Source organism: Curcuma longa, chromosome 21, assembly GCF_044706935.1.
Source record: "Curcuma longa cultivar G26 ecotype Majalengka, Jawa Barat chromosome 21, ITB_CL_G26_1.1, whole genome shotgun sequence".
Classification (NCBI taxonomy): Eukaryota; Viridiplantae; Streptophyta; class Magnoliopsida; order Zingiberales; family Zingiberaceae; genus Curcuma; species Curcuma longa.
Genome location: NC_133881.1, coordinates 2,532,055 through 2,552,355, shown reverse-complemented (window position 1 = coordinate 2,552,355; position 20,301 = coordinate 2,532,055). Strand labels below are relative to the sequence as shown.

At 38.4% G+C, this 20,301-nt stretch overlaps 2 protein-coding genes across 2 annotated transcripts; one reads left to right on the top strand and one right to left on the bottom strand.

The window, feature by feature from the left end:
- Positions 1-66: 66 nt before the first annotated feature.
- Positions 67-3,957, top strand: LOC141814394 (receptor homology region, transmembrane domain- and RING domain-containing protein 1-like). The gene is made up of 4 exons (XM_074702353.1): positions 67-384; positions 485-727; positions 2,712-3,107; positions 3,447-3,957. Exons 1-4 carry the CDS (start codon positions 138-140, stop codon positions 3,527-3,529), a joined length of 969 nt encoding a protein of 322 aa, XP_074558454.1. The 5' UTR covers positions 67-137; the 3' UTR covers positions 3,530-3,957.
- A 398-nt stretch (positions 3,958-4,355) lies between these two features.
- LOC141814345 (E3 ubiquitin-protein ligase UPL3-like) lies at positions 4,356-18,890 on the bottom strand. The gene is made up of 17 exons (XM_074702290.1): positions 17,752-18,890; positions 17,216-17,326; positions 16,964-17,080; positions 16,110-16,277; positions 15,871-16,032; positions 12,994-13,242; positions 12,791-12,912; positions 10,491-11,904; positions 8,533-8,622; positions 6,726-8,315; positions 6,410-6,640; positions 6,220-6,324; positions 5,439-5,519; positions 5,277-5,345; positions 5,063-5,191; positions 4,844-4,966; positions 4,356-4,766 (listed from the first exon to the last, which is right to left on the bottom strand). The coding sequence occupies exons 1-17, from the start codon at positions 18,637-18,639 to the stop codon at positions 4,701-4,703; spliced, it is 5,715 nt and encodes a 1,904-aa protein (XP_074558391.1). The 5' UTR covers positions 18,640-18,890; the 3' UTR covers positions 4,356-4,700.
- Positions 18,891-20,301: the final 1,411 nt, after the last annotated feature.

Here is a 20,301-nt window from a genome sequence, read left to right as displayed (position 1 = left end):
ATTATTGATTTCCACCCCCTGACTACTACTTTTTTCTTAATCGACCACTCGAAATTGTGTCAGCAGAGTCGAATGCGGGTGCGCCGACAACACCACCTTGCCATCGCTCCCATGGCGACACGTCAAGCTCGCCGCCGATGAACGCACGGCGACGGAAGAGCCGGTACAAGTCCCGCTCTAATGACTCTCCGATGACTCTTCGGCGACGCCTCAATCGTGACCCGACCTCCTCCTCCCCTGCCGCCGCCGCCGCCAGTTTCTTCCCTTACTCCCTCGTATTCCTCATCTGTTGCTTCTCCTCCCTGACCCGCCCCTCCTCTGCGCTCGTCCACCTGCGCTCCAAGCCCTTCTCCTTCACATTCCTCGACGCTCCCGCACGCTTTGGTGATACTCATTCCCCTCTCTCTCTCTCTTTCACTTGCTCTCTCCGTGCTAGGGTTAGGGCAGCGGGAAGAATTCCCTAATTGCAGATGGCGTTTTTCAGCTGTTCCAATCGATGGATCCGGGATATGCGGTTCGCTGCGCGTCGCGGAACCCCTTGACGCTTGCTCCGGTCTCGACAATAACTGGACGGCTCTCGGCGACGGTGACGGAGGAGGAGATTCGAGGTTTGTCTTGATTTCCAGGGGTGTTTGCAGCTTCGAGGAGAAGGTCAGAAATGCGCAGGATGCGGGATTTGGGGCTGCCATAATATTCGACGACCAGGAGAAGAGCAGCTTGTACTCCAGTAAGTGCCCAATGTTCCTATTTCGTTCCCACTCTTTCTTCGATGGATCTGCTGTGGTCTCTCGTCCAAGAATATCTACGTAAAATTCCCTCTTTTTACCCCCTTTTTGATTCTTCCATCAATTTGCGCTCATGTTTGTGATGCGATTAAAAGAATCGACTGACTAGCAAGTTTTCGGCACTTTGAAGTCTTTGAATGTCTGCAGATTTTGTTAAATGATCTAAATTATAGATTTGTATTTTGTCCCTAGCTAGCTAGTGAACCTATCTTCTCAAGCTGGTTAATGGATGTCAAAATGCGTCAAGATATGTCAAGTTCGAGGAGAATGTGCTTGGAGTTTGGTACAACAACAAAATGAAGCTTGTAGTTTGACCCTTAATGTCATATCTTGATCAGTAGAACAGCTTGGGAGCAACAGAATGGTTAGCTTACACTATTATTAGATGTAGATAGGAGATATAATTGTAATAGGTCCATGAGATGCATCTTAAGTCCGTGTGGTACACTAAATATCAGTCAATGGAAAATGTGGGCATTTTGTAGGAACCGACTTCTTATCAAAATATGAGTGGAAATTGTTTTCCCCACTTGTTTGCAACCTCCACTTATCATCTCTATCATTGTCATTGTCAATTCCCCATCATCCTAAGAATAACAACAATTTGTGTTTGTCTTTTGTCGCAACTATTCAAAGTCAACTACATGTAAGTATCATGCATGTAATAAAACATATTCAAAGCAAATGTACAAATTAACATTTACAAGTTGAAACGATCTTATAGAAGTCGTTAGAGAATATCTCAATTGTTTGGCAACAAGATTATATTGGTTTGACAGGCTCAATTGAATGGCCAGAAAAGAGGATTCACTAGAAGGTCAGGTGTACAGAGTAGTTTTTGATGTGATTACTATGTCTGGTAATATGTCTATTATATATATATATATATATATATAGAGAGAGAGAGAGAGAGAGAGAGAGAGATCCTTGATTGTGTTAATCATAAGGATTTAGGTGTGTATAATACTTAGATGCACGATTGCATGTTAAATGGTTGTGTTAACAAAGAGGTGAATGTGTGCAAATATATATATATATATATATATATATATATATATATATAGAGGATTGTATGTTAAAGCTGATTTATATAGTCATACTTGAGTCTGACCCAAATTGTTGGTAAACCTTTATTGTGGTTACTACAGTGATTCACAACTTGAAATGTGATATTAAGGGCGGATAGTCAATTTCCAAGCCATTTGAATTGCTTTGCACCAAAGTTTCAAAAACATATGTAGGTGGCATATGCTTGCTTGACCTATTGTCCCACGTATGCAGTCCATATTAATAAAAAAATATATTGATAAAAATGCTTTATATATATATATATATAATGAAGTATAATTATCAACCTAGTCAATCAACAATGCTATATTTATATATATGGCCCAGACACTGTAAAATTTGTCTTAATGATCGTAAGGTTGGCTATATGTAAGTATCATGCATACTGTAAAACTTGCAAAACAAGCATATAAATTAACGCTTACAAGTTACAACATTAAGAACATAGCTTAAAAAATTACCTCACACTCACAAGAATTAAACGGTTGAGAAGGTGAAAGAGCATCACACAAGCCATTGTTATTTGAGAAGAAATGAAGGAAAGTGATGGTTGTTTGTCTGTTTTGTTTACTTCAATCTAAGCTGGTTCAAATGAGCCACGGTCTCAATTTTTTGGGTGTCCTCTGATTCCAGTAACATGTGAGAATGTTTGGTCCTGCCTACTGAAGACAACAACACATGGGACCGTGTAGCTATGCGATGTGGTTCCTTGCCATAAGGCAGTCTAGACATAAGCCACACTTTAAAACATTGCTTTCTCTCAGGCTTTCTCTAGATGTATCCCTTATGCAATTTCTATGTCATACCTGTTTCTTTTATCCCCTTACTCCTTGCATTTGCATGCTTCTGTTGCTGCAGTGGTTGGAGATTCTTCTGGCATACATATACATGCAGTGTTTGTTTCAAAGATGGCAGGTGAGACTCTGATGAAGTATGCTCGAGGCGAAGAAGAGGAATGTTGCATAGGATCCTCGATGGATGAAGCTGCTGGAACCATCCTGGTTATATCTTTTGTATCTCTAGTATTCATAATAATAGTACTTGCTGTATTCATGTTGGCTAGAAACTGTCGGCTTCTTCAACATCGAGCACAAAACTCACCTGCTAGCATGAAACGAGAAGCAGTTGAGCTACTTCCCTGCCTCACATTTAGAACTGCCTTCTTAAGTAGCAAACAGACAGCCGAGACATGTGCTATTTGCCTTGAAGATTACAGAGATGGAGAGTCTCTTAGAGTTCTTCCTTGTCAACATGGTAAGCATTAGTAATTATGCTTCAATACAAATTTATAAGCTTTACTTGTTCTTTGTCAAATAAAAATCTATCTGTTTCTAGAATCACGTTTTACTCTGCATTTGAGAACATATCTCTCAAGATTAATCTATTTAGTAGCTTTTAATATAAGCCAGAGGAAACTTGAAAAAGCATTGCTTTCTTGCATTGTCTCTGTTTAATTAACCTTTCTCTGCTTCATTCTATTAGCTTTCTCGGTTTTATTTCATAATTTCACTCTGCCATTTCTTTTACAATCTACACCTTTTCAATAATGATTACACCCTTTATTTCAATAACATTTATAAAGCACTTTTGCAGACTTCCATTTGGTGTGTGTGGATTCATGGTTAACCAAGTGGGGAACATTTTGCCCGGTTTGCAAACACGACATGCGCACATGATAATGGTTCTCCACTCGAGTACTTAACCCCTTCCATGTGGATATCAAAACCATAACCGGATTAAGATTTGTGGCTTTGAAGATGATTCTGGTTATCTTCTCCAGACCATCTACTGGAAGGGAGAAAAGTTGGAGGCATCTGATTGTTAACCTACCTACCTATTAAGTTAAGCAGGTAGTTGTTTTTGACTGGTAAATACTATAATGCGGAATATCGTCACCCGTTGCAGCCTGTGTTCTTGTAATGACTCATGGAATTTGGCTGTCTCACACGTTATAGTAGATGAATTAGATACTTGTATTCATGATGAAACGAGGGCATGTAGTAGATAATCATACACCATCTTTATTGTTTCATATCACAAATAGATTGTTGGTGGTATCTCTATAATCTTCTTGATGATACTAAATACTCGAGGAGGAGCTTATTGTAGGAGTTGAATTTGAGACTCAAATGAACTTTTCTTGACAAAGTCAATTCTTTATTTATATAGAGAATTCTAGTTGTGATGCGCACCCGTTCTTCTCCTGCAATTTCTTATCGTTTAACACGAATTGAAAAACGAATCCATTTTCTAAATATACGACTTTCCTCTTCTATTTTTTACATTATAAAATTAATAATAGGGAAATTATTAAATGCCCTATTCATTAGATATGCCCTCCACCGTTTTATTAGTGTAGAATAGTCCCCACCTTGTTCACACTTCTAGATTAGCTCTGATCGAGTGTTTTACGTTAACAAAATGTTTAGAAGAAGCATGTTTAGGAGACCAACACTAAAATTAACTGTACGTACAGGCAAAAACACTACACTTACCAGTGAATAAACACAAATGTATAAGTTGCCTCGATAACTTTTGAATATAGCCGATTTCACACCATGTAAAGGGAGAACAAACCCCTTTATTTCCACATATAAGCTGCAGTCATTCTTGAAGCGTTGAATCAGTTAATAGCTGTGAAAAACTTGCATTTTCTGGAAAACAGAAACGGTGTCGTCACTAAAGAAAGAGGCATAGTCAGATAATTACATCTATAGATGAGAATATACAAAACAAAGATATAATTGATTCGGCCTGATAATAAATCCTCTAGCATTAGCGAGATCCACCAAAATCCGCAACCGACACAATGATGCCGAATCTTTTGTTGATTGGTCTGTTTCAAGCTCATGAGAGATCAAAGGAACCCTGGCCTTCACTGATGGCGTAAAGGATTCTTCTGTGCATAATTTCCTGCAAAAGGATTCCATCAGGAAACAAAGGTAACGAGTATTCAGCAGTTTGAAATTAAATTTACTACGAAAACAAACCTTAGTTGAGTAGGGTGGGAGTTTAAGGTAATTTGCACAGGTCATAACACTAGGCAAGTCATCATCCACCGATTCAGAGACCCCATTCTCGTTAGACGTAGGGTTAACTGCGGCTGAAGAAAGCTGGCATCGATGAAACACAGCAAAGAAGCAGCAAGTTTAGATCCGTCGTATGCCCAAAGGTTTTATCTCAACATGTTTGTGAAGATTTAGAATTACCTTCCTAACTATGGTCAGTTTTGGATTTAATGCAGCTAAACCACCAGATGGAAGCCTTGGAGCACCAGTTACAAATTGGCAAAAAGCATGCTGCTGCTCTGCTGTGAATTCGCCCATTATCTCAAGTAACTGCATGAAATAAGAATTCAAAATATAAATAAAAACAATAGCAAAAAGAAACAACTATAAGAAAAGCAGTCACAATTGAACTTACATTAATAATTGCAGGACTTTTGGCAGTGTACCCATGGTCAAACTTTATATTATCAACTAGAGTGTCAGGCTGCAGCATGCACAGTTAGTATTCCATTAATTCCTAGCAATTTGGAGAAAACATCAAACTTAACCGTCTACTTGCTATACAAGGATAAGTTACCTGCCACAGTTCTATACGACCGCAGATTAGGATGTCAAGTTCATGTGGAGAAAATATTTGTAAAGAGAAAGTGTCAAAGACCTGAAAAAATAGGGCCAAAGTGTTATTAGGGAAGCAGCTACTTAACAAAATTTGACATCTTAAATTCATGATGGTAATCCACCATGATGGAACATATATGGCATTATTACTCTAACCATCCTTTTGTGTCTACAGCCATGCATAAAAAATATGAAAAAATATCTGTTTCTAGCATAGAATGAGAGAATTATGTAGCACTATCAACTGTAGAAAAAGATCCAAGTGATATATAAAATTAATAATTTTCAAAAGGGGGCACCCTTTTGATATTTTTGATAAAATAGGGTGCCCCTTTGATTTTTGCCAAAATATTTTCATTATACCTCATGAGATCACAATAGTGAAAAGGTTTGTCATGATAATGATAATCTAGATATTGAAAATTAATGCCAAATATAATAAAATACAACACATTAATAATTATGTTGCATTGTTCATCTATTCATTATATGAATAATCATGCTTTTTGATATTATAATGACAATGTTAATTAAATCATAAATGCCATAATTTCCACAAAAAAAAAAATCTAAGTATGGATCTTATAGTCTGACAATTTTATCAGATGGTACGATCTTTGAACCACTCACTATATTTAGGGAGGATCTTATCTTGTTCAACCACCTTGATCAGGTAAAGACCTACCAGTGAATTAAAATCGAAAAGAACACAGAAGAAATGAGCATTCAGAAGCTATTACCTGATTGAAACCGGTTCTAAACGCCTCAATCTGTCTCATAATGCCTGTCTTAATAGTTGCATCAACTACTAAACTAACATACTCTTCCAAGTTGTTAACATCAACCTAAAAGCAACAGTGATTAACATTTCATCAGATGGCACCAACATTGAAAGAGGGAACAAATTAACCGAATTCTTCTAGTTTATACCATGATATTTTCCCCTCCATCTTTAAGAATATATTCAGGATAACCAGGAAGGGTGAAATTTAAGCACAGATCTTCAATTGAGGCACCCTGGAAATGTAAATCTGCAATTGCCATTTGATTATTACCAGTATTTGAATCCAGAAATTGCTTGCGGAGTACAAGGGCTTGCAATTCTTGCAATATCTTTCCAAACTCAGCATCAAATAAGAGAATGTCATGCAATTCAAGCTCCTGTGTTAAAAAGTTCATCTTAAACAACAAATGGGTGATATGCATATAATATAACTGGCATATGAGGTTCAGTGTAGTGACTTACTTGGCCCAATACAAGCTTGTAGAATGCCATTGAAAGCGGCAAATCCAGAAGTCGGCCATCTTGTAGAGCTTTTGCCATAGTCTGACCAACCAAACGAAAATACTCTATAACCTTTGAAAACTGACTTCCATCTGAAGCATCTGCGCCAGGAGGCCAAGGACGAGGGAATAAACCAAGAGGAGATTGTACGATATCCTGTCTTCCAACGGGCAAATCATTGACTGCTTTCTTTTCTTGTAAACTATCATCATTCTCTCTACTATCCGTTCCATTTACATCAATTAGCATTGCAGCACTCTCTGATGTAGTGTTGGTCCTCCATAAACCCAATTCAACCTTTTGCAAATCATGACTTAAAAGGGTATAGAATTCCAATGTCGGACCCAGTCCAGTGCCTACCTCGCCAAAATATTCTACTTCAAGGACAGCTTTTTGACTTGCATACATTGTCATAACCTTTACAGCAGAGTCCAAGATACGGTTTCTGGCTATGCGAACCTTTTGTCTTTGCAGTCTGCCAACTCGAACCTCTCTTTCACTAGTTGAATTCTGATTATCAGAATTCTGTTGTTGCTGAAGACGATGCAATGCTCGAGAAAGGCCAAAAGCTGTTGAATAGAAATATTGCCTCCTGGTGTCAAATGGAAAAAGGAAAGGACATGCTTTTGTCAACTGGTAGCACCATGGAGGAAGGCTTCCACTACAAAGGGCAAGAGCATCCTGCATTTGCCGAGCAAGCTTTGGAGTCAACTTTCTATTCACAAACTCCTCAGGTAATACCTTTGGACCAATTCTATAAATTTCATCCAAATTAGAAATCTTTCCTTCAGCAAAATCATCAGTAATGGCCTGGGTTCTCAGACGGGTTGACAACTGATTTAAGCTATCCAGGACACGCAATAATGCTAATACATTATATGTGGGATTGTTTTTTTCAAGATCACAAGGAAGCTCCCCTTGCAAGATGCTATCAAGAAGAGACATTCCTTGAAATTTTTTGTGACTAACAAAATCAGAAGTAGATGCAGGTTTTAATGACTTCGAAGAATTTGAACATCCTTGTGAAGTCTTGTCAGCCTGCCCATCAGCTTTCTGGTAAGTTATCATAAATATATCACTCCAGAAGCTATTGTCATCACTAGGGAATTCAGATCCGTTGAGCTTCTCGTCGTCCTCCTCATCCTGATTAAGTTGGCGCTGGAAAGCTTGATAAATAGTCAGGTGCTTGCTAAGCTGCTTTCCCCCAACTGTGAATATCAGCTTGTTCTGATGGTCACTTGAACTACTACCCGAGGCAAGTCCACGATAATCTCTGCCAACTCTTATACCTCTTCCACCTATCGAAGCAAGCCCTGCCATTGCAGCTGCAGCGAATGACATTGCTCCCCTTGAACCAAACACACTTCCTCTTCGGAACTCAGAAGATTCTGTGGCTCTTTCTGTGGTAGACCTGTCATTCAAGGTGGATATAGTTTTTACTTGATTATCAGTTGCTGAACAATCAGCTGCACCTTCATCAGAGGCATCACCAAGCTTGACATCATGTACCTTCTCAGGTATACAAACAGGAAGAGAATCATCTCTCAATACCTGAAAGAGTAACAATTTCTAACACCATTATAATTCAACTAAATAATAAGACATGAAAGTACTACATAGAAATCAACAAATATTCTCTTCAGAATATGACAACTTCAATTCTTTATCTTGAAGTTTGCTACGTCAAAGCATACAAAAACATAGACTTCAATCAGTAGAAATGAGGCAAATTTATTCATAAAAAGGTAAAATAGAAATATTTTAGCACCTCTTCATGATCATCTTCCTCATCAGAGATGTCATCATCTACAAGCATAAGTGTGTCATCCATCTCAACAGGAGACATGTCCAACTCATCCTGCATAAACCACTGCTAATTTTTATTTTTAAAAAAATATTTAGCTAGAATTGGAGGGGGGGAAGTAACTAAAGCAGTGAAAAAAAAAGAAACACTACAAAGAATTGGAACAAAAATAGTAATAATCATAAGATTGAAGAACATAAATATCAAAAGCAAGCAATTAGTTAAGCAACCACTAAAGTAATTGGTACCGTGATTCATAACACATCTCATCAAAGATGCTATTTTTGCCAAAAATTTTAGTACATTTAACAATTCATTTATTTTACACAGATTTTTAATGCCAAACTGGCAGTCATGGAATAGATAAAGTGCACTGACAAGTCTAAACTAAACACTAATCAGGCACAAGAAAGTAATTGCATGCAGAAAATTGAAGGATGCATTCTAAACCCGCCAGTTACTACCTGATTAAATTTAAATTCCATGTTGTTTATGCATATAGATAGTAGAACAACAAATCAGGATGATCCATGAATATACAAATAAGAAAGATATTAACAATCTTAACTCTTGCCATAACTAAAACTAATCGCCTTTTTGGTTGATAGGGATGATTCACATCAAATTAGGTTTTGCAGGACCTTTTGGGAAGAATTTGAAATTTTTCAGGCTGCAAGGGAAGCTTCAAGGTAGAGTTCAATTTGGGCTTAATTGAGGGTACAAATTGAGCTCAGATGGGTCAGGTTTAATGAACAGGGAATGGTGTCAGTTCTAGAAAAGCAGACTCTTTTTGAAGCAGCTACTCAAGGATCAAACTCCATTCCTGGCTCTGCTCCGGAAGTAATTTAGCATAGCTCCTTCCATTTATCATTGTTGTTCACAGTCCTGGCTCTTAGCTCTCCTACCTTCATGTTTTCATCTCCACCGGTGTGATTCTTCCAGAGGGTCCCTCCTTCCATAGCTCTATTGACAATTACATAAAGCAACAAAAACAACAACCTTCATGAAAGGACCAGAGTGAACTGGATTAGACTTGGCACTAAACAAATATCATATATAAGCAACTGCCCTATGGCTATTTGGTTGAGTTCAGGACCAGCTGGTTGCATTTGGTTTGAAGGGATAAATTAGGGTGGTTTTAACCCTTATTTTGTTCCCAGTACCGTCTCCATATCTCCCCCATGAGCCAACCTCTCCTCATCCTGATTGTTTTCTCATCTCGACAAGCAACCACAATCACAATCCCATTTCCGTGAGCTTCCAATCACGATCCCATCTCCCTACAAGCCAGCTTCACGATAGCACTTCTCTCCTGCAAGCTCTTAATTGTACTTCTCCTTCCGAGCAGTCCTACCATCACAATTCTTCCTCATATGTTTGTATGAGATTCTCTATGCCGCTCCCTTACACCGTTGTGCAAACCCAGCTCACCAGCCTCCACCACACAACACCCCCTTCCCAATGGCTTCCTAATCTCTATTTTCTGTTGTTCTGGAGGTGGGGAACAGGACCAGTTACCTAAACTCCATGTATCAGAGATTAGAATCGCTGATTTTTTTTCTTTCGGATCAGCAATGATAGAGTTGGACAAGGTTTGTGCACGTGGTCAAAATTCTGGTATTATTTACTAAATCCTCGTATGTTTCTTTCATTTCTCCACCATTTGCCATTTCTACTTTAAGAGAGTTATATGCCTGTGTTACGGGTTTACCCTTGCATGGTCATAAATGCTGATGTATTTGATTTGAGATTTGTATTAAACTAAAGAAACTCAAGAATAAAAAAAAATTGCCTTTAACATTTATGTCTCTTTGTCTAGTGTGGGATTATGCTTAGGAGTAAAAAATGTTAGCTATCTATTGTGAATTGCCCCAAGTGAGGTCCCCTAAAAAAAATTGTAACTTCTGATAGAATGCACAGACCTCAGAGGTAGACTCGCTGTGTGAAGTTTTTATTTCTGTGTCTTTGTCTGAAGCAGCTCTTCTGCGGGCAGCATTTCTTGTTTGTGGTCCTCTTGATTCATCTGCAGTACATTTCACAACAGCTTTACCCTTCCCTTTAGAAGAACTTGCACTTACTTCTGAAACATCTTTTTTAGCTGGAACTCCAATAGTAACTGATGATCTAGACCTGGTTGAAGGACGGTGTCCAGGAGTTGATGGTGTTGGAGCAGCAGATCCAGAAGTAACAGCAGCTACAGGATCAGAATTTCCAGCTGATGAAGATGACTTGTGTGCTGAGTCACTTCGCTGAACTCTTGGCCAGAGGAAGTCTTCAACAGCAGCGAGACTAGCTAGTGGATCAATAAGCACAACGTTTGATGAATAATCACGAAGAGATTTTTCACCTTGTGCACGGCATAAACGCAGCTTAAAAGGATGACATAAGGCCCCTAAACCAGAGGAGAAGCGAGCACTTCCATAACTAGACCTAGCCAATGGGCTTATTGCAACTGGAAAATGTTCTAAAGAAGATAAAGCATTTTGAAGCTTTTGGACCAAAATGCTCATTGAAATTTTGCCACCATCCTTGGGTTCCAAAGGAAGAGCAGTTGCAACAAAATATTTGTACCTTCGGAGAGCTTGTTGCCGAAACTTTGGCAAATTGGCTTCAGAAACTTTCTCTTTCCCAAATGTCCCACAAGTAAAATAGTCTAACAATGCCAAAACAACCCCACTACCAATAAACTCAAACGTGGATACACCATCACCTTTTTGAAGTTCAAACAGCATCTCTGTTATCACTTCATTTAGTTGTTCCTCATTACTAGCAGATAAATCAAAGGAGTACACCCCAGAGGCTTTAGCTTTACCTTTAGTTTTTTTCTTTGCATTTTCAACAATGGTATTTAACTTAGAGCAAAGATTTTTCAGATGAATGAGATCTTCTGTGAATCCAGCTTCAGTTGCATCTGCATCTGCTGGAAAATACTTATCTTTGAAAGCCTTGGCGAGGGAACTAACTGTTGAACGAAAATTTAAATTTGCCAATGGTGCTTCGCCTGTAGTTGGAGAATTAGAAACTTCTGGTATAGATCCTTTTGAGTCATAGGGTGAGATATTTTCCGTGTTGGAAGCACCATTTCGTCGTTGATTACGACGAGAACGCCAAGGTATTCCAGGAGAAGGATCACTGTCCTTTTCAGAGATTGGCGGAAGAGAAGGAACACCACTTGAAGATTCTAAAAGTATTAGTGCATCAACAGCATGAACAACCCCCTCCCTCACAAACATCTTGGAAAATGTTCCAGGGAGCTTATCCATAAGAATCTCTGCAATCTGAAGAGCAGGAATCAACAGTTGTGGATCTTTACAAGCTAAAATGCCAGCTATAAAACTGCAATTGAGTACAATGAAATTTATTATACTTTCAAGCCAAGTTAGCAAATATGAAAAAATTGTTAACAAAGAATGTTTAAGGATACATCATAAGAGGTGGCCACTTAATATAATTGTGAATTTTCAAGATCCAATTAAACATATAACCTTCATATTATTTCGATTGGATAAATATACTTACCATCTTATTCCAATTATAGAAAAATATTGTTCAGTGTGCACCTACTTTGCTTGCGGACTTACGCTGTGGCATGACACTTTAGAAAAAAAAAGTTAAGTTACTAGTGCCTTAAATATTATGGCCAAAAGTTCTCCTGTTACCTTAATTTTGTCAATGTGGACTTGCCATGTGGTATTTCATTGTAAGCAAATGGCAAATGGATAGTGTTCCACACCTTGCACTAATATGTATAAGTTATCTAGATGTGGCATGACATGTGGGGATTGGAAGTTGCACTACAAATGTCACACATATTCTAACTTAAGAGGATTTGATAGCTAAGCCATCTGCTTGCGTATTGTGAATAATCTTCACATGACAATTTAGCAGAATTAAGGAGAAATTCAGATTTTAGCCATAATTGAAACATGATGAGAGGTATATATGTACAGAAATTTAGAAAATCAAAGGCTGAGCTATATTTGAGAAGAAGATACATATTCTAACTTAAGATGACAGACTGCCAAGTGATCTTCTATTGTCACATGACAGGGAAGGAAAATTAAAGTGTCATTCAACTTTTGGCGATGATTGAAACAAGATGAAAAGTGTATGTACAACTATTTAGAAAATTAAAGGTTAGGCTATATTTGAGAAAACCTTCAAAGTTACAGGTAGATACAATATTCACATTTAATCATAATGTATTTAAGAACAGTTATACCTAGATATGTTTGCAACAGTAAGCAATGTCTGGATCATATCCGCTGAGTTGAAATACATCAACTTTGCAATAATAGACAAACATTTATGACGAACAGGACCGCTTATACTGGAAGAATACACCTGAACAACAACAGTTGGAAGTGTGAGAAACAAAAAAAGATTCTAAAAAATTGTTCGAACAACAAAAAAAAATGGCAGTACTTGTATGATAACAGGAAGCAGATCCATTCCAAATTGCTGCAGAAGTTCAGGTTGCTCTTGCAATAATTTCCCATGAGCTGATACTTCTGTAGTAGTTTCACTAGATCCATCATGCTTGTTAGAAGTGCTAGCAAGAGAATTTTTGGTAGTTGTTCCTTTCACAAGTACATTAGAGAGCATTGGCAAAGAAACTGTTCCAATGGGCAAGGAAGGCAGAAGTTCATCTACAAGGTTCACTGTTGCATAAACCTAAATGATTTGACTAGATTAAGTTAATATCCAAAATGTCTAGTATAGAGGCCTTAGAATGGAGAACAAGGGTGGAAAGAAATCCAAACCAAGGGTTAATGACATGTGCTGAAAGAAAAGATACAACATCACCATTGCAATACTAGGTGATCACTTATGAAAAAAGATGAAAGCTACTAATAAAGGCCCGTAAGAAAGCAATAGGGCCTAGGGCTCTTTGAAAACAGAGCAAAAAAATCCACTGTTTTTGCAAGTGTACATTTGAATACTTGGAGACTCCAAAGATAACCAAAGCAAACAGTAGAAAATAGTGAACAATATGTTCTCCCTAAAGTTATACTAGTCATAGCTAACTTTTGTAGACTAATTTACTGAACTTTCTGAAAAAATTTAACATAGGCCTACACCACATAGAAATTCTTGGAACACCTAAAGTTAGAAATTCTTGGAACATCCAAATATCCTTGTAGAAAAATGGGCTTCATTCTACTTCCAATGTGCAAGAAGACGAAATCCTGAGCCAATGTCCTCCTCCACCAAGTCCAGCAGCTTATTCATAGCTCAAAATATGGATATGCTGTTAGAGAGGGAGTCCTGGCACTTCTGGGCATTGTTCTTGCTTTCATTATTTGCTATTGTAACACATCCAGTTTTGTTATGATTACGTGTTGCATATGTACCCCCTAAAAGCCACCAAGAGATTGAATAAAAAAATTTATTGTTCTGATTTGGCTACGTCCAACAAAGGATCAGGCTATGCTTATCCATCTCCAGGAAGATCTGAACAGAGAAAACATAAATGTCTACTAACTCTAGCAAAGGGTCAAATTATGGTGTCCATCTTCCCTCCAGGATTTTCAAGTGTTGCCTTTTCCCTATAGTTTATTGTGTATTGATGTAATTGTTGCTTCAAGAAAGCATAATTCTTGACATTCTCTCTTCATCTTAGTTTATTTTACCCTCTCTTTAGCCTCTGACAAATCAATCTGCTTGTTAGTTTAAGTACAAAACGATTGATCGCCTACGTGCTCCAACTATTTATAGAGATTTTCATATTCACGGTCAACCAAAATTTTGTTTTGACTTAGAAGTAGTATGCTTCTCGTTTCATTATTGTCATGTCTAATTCATCTTCTTCTTGTGAGAGTTCCTCTAGTTTACAACAAGCTGGATATACATAGTATTTGTGCTTCAGCTTGAGGGAAGTAGTAATGTCATTAGTTTGCTATGATGTTATGTAGTGGGTTTAATCCCCAGTCAGTACTTCTAAGTTTATGAAATGGTTATTTCATAATGAAGCACTAATAAAATTGTTAGAAAGATCCAAAATGCATTCTACCACATATTCTGTTAGTCTACCATGTATGTGGTATGTTGAAAGTCTTTTAGGCCACATTCAAAGTCACAACAAAATTGGATAGCAGATCAAAAGACATATTGTTACTTCTGTCTTCTTCTACAGAGGTCTTTTCTCCTCAAAAGAGAAGTCAATTTTAAGAAAATCTAATCACTAAGAAATTCAATCGAGATAGGGAATTCTTACTAGTCAGTGACGCTTAGATCATTTCGAATCTATATTTAGACCATGGTTGTTATTAATAAATGGTCAATTCTCAGGCTGCGCTACTCCGGAATTAAGTTGAAAGAAGTCAGTGCAATTGAACTCCCTCAAAGCACTGATTACTTTTATTATGCATTTTAAACCAGATGCAATTATCCCAGCTCTAGAATTACAGAATATGGAGCCACAGGTCACAAGGCTTACTGCTGTCTTCTTCTACAGAGGTCTTTTCTCCTCAAAAGAGAAGTCAATTTTAAGAAAATCCAATCACTAAGAAATTCAATCAAGATAGAGAATTGTTACAGTGATGCTTAGATCATTTCGAATCTATACTTAGATCTTGGTTGTTATTAATAAATGGTCAATTCTCAGGCTGCACTACTCTGGAATTAAGTTGAAAGAAGTCAGCGTGTTTAAACTCCTCAAAGCACCTTTTATTATGATTTTTTAACAAGATGCAATCATACCAGATCTAGAATTACAGAATTTAGAGCCACAGGTCACAAGGCTCCCTTGCCCGTAAGGAATAACTTTAAAGGGGAGTCCAGTGCACGAAGCTCCCACTAATACAGTCCATTCTTACCCTGCTTTGCAAGAGGTTGTTTCCCTGTGACCTCCAAGTCACACAACAACAACTTTACCGTTGTATCAGTAAGGAATAACTTTCCACAAATTAAACCTAACTGCCAACACCAAGTGTGCACATAAACAACCTTTAGCAACCTTACATAGTTCACCAATACAAGTTAACAACAGAAGAGTGGGAAATCAACATCAAGATGATTGGCAAAATTACAAAAGTGCTTTAAAAATTAAAGAAAAAAATGGTGATCTTAGATCAATTTACACACAGAAGTTAATCAATACAATATTAAAAGTAAAAGAGACTCAAATAATCCTACATGGAGAAATTATGTTAGCCTTGGTAACTGATATTCTTCAGTCTAGCCATGTTTTTCTAACTTGATTTTGTAAAATAAACAGGAGATTGTTCTAGTCAACTGAATTAGCATGTTCAAGACACTGAATAGCAATGATCTCAGTTAGGTAGAAAGAAAGAGAGATACCTGCTCGGGCGGCCTAGTCATGGCAGGTGAAACAGAAGAACCAGAAACAAGTGCAGAACTCAGAAGAATATCTTTAAGAGTACCACTAATTCCTAAAAGAAGAAGGCTTTTAGCTGCTAGAGGAGATCCACTAGCGCAAGTTGAAAGGAGACGGATTAAACCCTGAATAAACAGTATATATAATAGTGAGATAAACATAAATCACAGCCTTCATTAGTAATTCAAAGCAGTATATCTACCGTATATGTAGAAGTACTAAGAGAGACTTGTCCTCCTGAATTGCTGAGAGAAATTAGTCCTGCTGCTTGTGCAAGCAATCCATGATTACATAACTCGTCTAGTTTGTCAGGGCATGATACAAATGCTTCTGCAATTCTTGTCAGGCAAACAGAAGCATGTTCTACAACCTTCCATCAGAATTAGCAGTGATTCAGCAGCAAATACAAACATTCAAAAAGTGAAACAAAAAACATATTGAGAATGGATTTTTGTAGGTTAAATTTTTTGAAATGACATCTTGAATTATGAGAAGATAAGGAAGTAAAACATGACAAATAAAGAGCTGATGGAAGTAGTATAAATAACATTTTATTGTGGTTTATGCATAATGGTACTAAATAATCCTTATTGAATGTTAATTGACTATCAAGTTAGTCATTTCTCAACCAAATAAGTTCACAGAACATGTATATCCATGTAACTTCTGTAATGATATGCCAAACAAGTTTTTGGAACTCTCTACGTTGTCAAAAAGGGAGGAATATAGTATTTCTGTATTTCTCATATTATCTATTTTACCAAAATGAAAAAACTGTGGTGGTGGTGGTGGTGGGGGGGGGGGGGGGGGGGGGGGGGGGGGGGGGGGGGGGGGGGGGGGGGGGGGGGGGGGGGGGGGGGGGGGGGGGGGGGGGGGGGGGGGGGGGGGGGTGTCCAAAACAATTAAGCCTATTTTACTGAAATGAAAACTGAAAGAAAAATAAAAACACAAACCACATAAGCCTTACACTCCTTTGACATAAACATCAATAAGTTGTAATAGTCCTAGAATCAACACTATCTTCTTTCGTGATGACAAATTAAACATTTAACTTACCTTTGCATCATGATAGTTAAGAAGGTTGGTCAACAATGGAATTGCTTCCATGACAAAATCAGCTGCATCGGATGGGAGTTTCTTGCACATATTTGCTGCAGTGGAGAGAGCCACTCTCTAGAAAGAAGAATAAAAATAGATAGAATGTAGAAGTAAGAAAATACAAACATTTTATGGAACAGAAACAATACAATCCGGCAGTGATTAAACAAAAAATTTAATCAATGTATGAGATAAAGGATTTAATTTTACCTGAACTCCTGTGGAAAAGAAGTCTAGGTAAGATAGCACTGCCATAAGCGCACCAGCGCGTAAGCAAGCTGTTGGGTGTTCTTGTGATATCTTCTTCAGAGCTTGCAGTGACTGCAAAATATATAAGAAACTTAAATGTAATCAGTAAAGGTAATCTGGTTCATAGCACATGTTCTTCATCCTACCTGTATGTTTCCAACATTTCAAAGTATAAAAAAGGGAAAAATATAGCTGAAATGCTACAAAGTTTAAGCTTCATGAACATTTTAATAAGGAAGATCAAACTTTAAACATAGACCAAATACACAGAAAAACAGATGTACAAAGTAGATGCTACATGTCACATAACCAATCCATCAGCACTAAAATTAAATCGACGGGTGTCTATGAAGATTTCAGAACCACATTAGGCATCATTCCTATGCTTTGTTATCCAGGGCAATCAAATTGAAAGTATCTACCTTATATTTCCATGCAAATTATGGTCCAGCCAGTAGACAAGTAGAATCATATACTAATGGAACATAGAAACTCACCTGTTCAGCTAGGTCCATGTACTCTATAGTGAGAAGGCGGGCACAGAAACAAGGAACAGCACCATATCGAACAACAGAAGTGCATGAAGAAGGCAGGACATCACACAAGTAGGTGAGGGCCCTGGCCGCAAGTAGCATTATGTCGGGGTTGCTCTCATGGTTAAGAAGTCCCACAAGCACAGGCACAAATGAGTCCATCGCTATCGACCCAAGAGAATCCTCAGTTCCGATGGACAGCATTTCGCAGAGCTGATTCAAGGCCTCAAACTGTTTATCCTCCTCGCCATCAGCACGAAGACCAGCTAAGATCTTTTTCAGCCGCCCACTTTGCTGTGAGGAAGAGACCGACAGGGCAGACGGCGGCAAGAGATCATCAAGACCAGCACCCAATTTCCTAAGAAGCCCCTGAAGGGCGCTGCTAGCCGATGTCAGATTCTGATGGAGGATACCGAGACCACCCTCGCCATCGTTATCATCATCAGCTCCTCCGCCGTCAAAACTCAACCCTAACATCCTCTCGGCGTCCCTATCCCTGTCTCTCGACCTGGATGCTCCCGCCTCCTTCCCTCTGTCGGCAGCATCCCGATCGCGGTCAGCAGAGGACTGGTGACTCTTGCCAGAGCTGCGGCGGCGACGACCGACGGAATCTCCAGCGGAGGAATCCATGGGAGGAACACTGGCAGTGGCGGTGGCGGCAGCAGCAGACGACGAGGAGGGAGGAGACAACGGCAGGTTCTGGGAACGGCGTGAGCGCGTAGAGAGGGCCGGCGGAGCCTGGGAGGAAGCAGCGGCGGTGCGGGAGCGTTTGGCGCGGCGGGTGACGGGTGAGGTTTGAGAAGAGGGCGCCGACGAGGAGGCCTCCGCCCGCTTCCGGCTACGTGTTTCCATACAAAGAAGAAAAACCTCCCTCGCCGCAAGGCGGCGGCGCCGATCAAGAATCGGCCGCGGGCATCTGCGATCTAAGGCCCCCCCAAAAAAAAGCAAGGTAAAGGTGAGAGCTTTACGAGGGGCGATCGATCGGAATCCGACAAATCGACGGAGATCGGCGGAGATCTTGACGCGAGGGGTAGGTTTTCTGGGGTTCGCGCAGTCGCCTACACGAAGGAGGAGATGATTTCAAGGGTTGGGACCGACTCGATGGAGCGATCGTTGGGTCGAGAGGCGAGAGAAGAGAGGAGGGAGGGGATTAAAAAGCTCACCAACGCCTCGCATCCGCTCGTTTCCGAACTCGGCGTTGTGCTACACGGACTCACACACTCTACTGGGCCGAAAGGCCCACTTATTGCAGCCCAATAACATTTCTTGATGCGAGATTGTTTAACAACAAGAAAAATAAATTGATTATTTGGAATCCAAAGAGAAGTACTAACAATAAGAAAAATCATTAAATTATCTCAACTTGACTTCTTCCCTTTTTTTGACTAAGTGCTCTTAATTCTGAGCTCTAATATGGTTATAAAAAAATAATTTGATTTCCATATTCCTATTTTTTTCGAAACAAGCTGCAAGTGATCTCGCTGATATTATCGTTCCTGATAACTAAGTAACTTACTTAAAAAGGGAACAAATGGAATTAAAATTAATAAAAATCATAATTATCATTATTAATATTATTATAATGGATAAGATTGAGCTTTAAATTAAAATCGAACCGAACTATTTAAATTGAATTAATTAATTTTTTTTACTAATTTAATCGATCAAACATAACAAATCAAAATAATATAAAATCAATTAATTCATTCGATAATTGAATTATTATTTTTTAATTACAAAATATTAAAAGTTTTAATAAAAACTTAATATAAAATTAAAAATTGTAATAGTTTTTATTTTTTTATTATTTAATAATATTAAAAATCAATTTGATCCGTTTGATTATTTTTAAAATTTAAAATCGCAACCCATTTAAATTGAAATAATTGATAGTTTAAAAAGAAATCGAACTTCTACATAATCGAATCAAATTTCGGAATTAATTTAGTTCGATCGATTATTTCAGTTAATTGAAATAATTGATGTGAATAATAAAAAAATATTATAACAGATGTATGATAGATGCATAGAAATAAAAATATTATACATATACATTGACCCTCTTTTTTTTTTATATATACTGTAGTGGGTACGCCTATGTGGCTCTCATCTCGAGCTAATCAAATCATCAAGCTAAATTGTTTGAGGCACGCTGAGTTAAGTTGCCAAATGTGGAGCTAGCAAAGTAGTAGAGTGTCGAGTTCAAGAGTTGTCAAGCGCTTGAGCACTTTAGTATCCAAAAATGATAAATTTCAGTTAGTCTTATTGACTATCCCTGATGATGACTAGTCTGACCTTACGGAAGTTTCCTATCGGTCACCAGGGTAAATCGGGAAGTGTACACAGCGGCCAATCCAGACGCCCAATATCCTTTGATTGCACTCCTCATTTAGAAAAAAAAATTTTACAAATACGTCGTAGCTGAGGATCGAACCGTAAGTGTCTGAATGACAATTTGAATGTTTTACCATGGCACCATACCCCGAGGACGAGCACTCAAGTATCTAGAAGCTA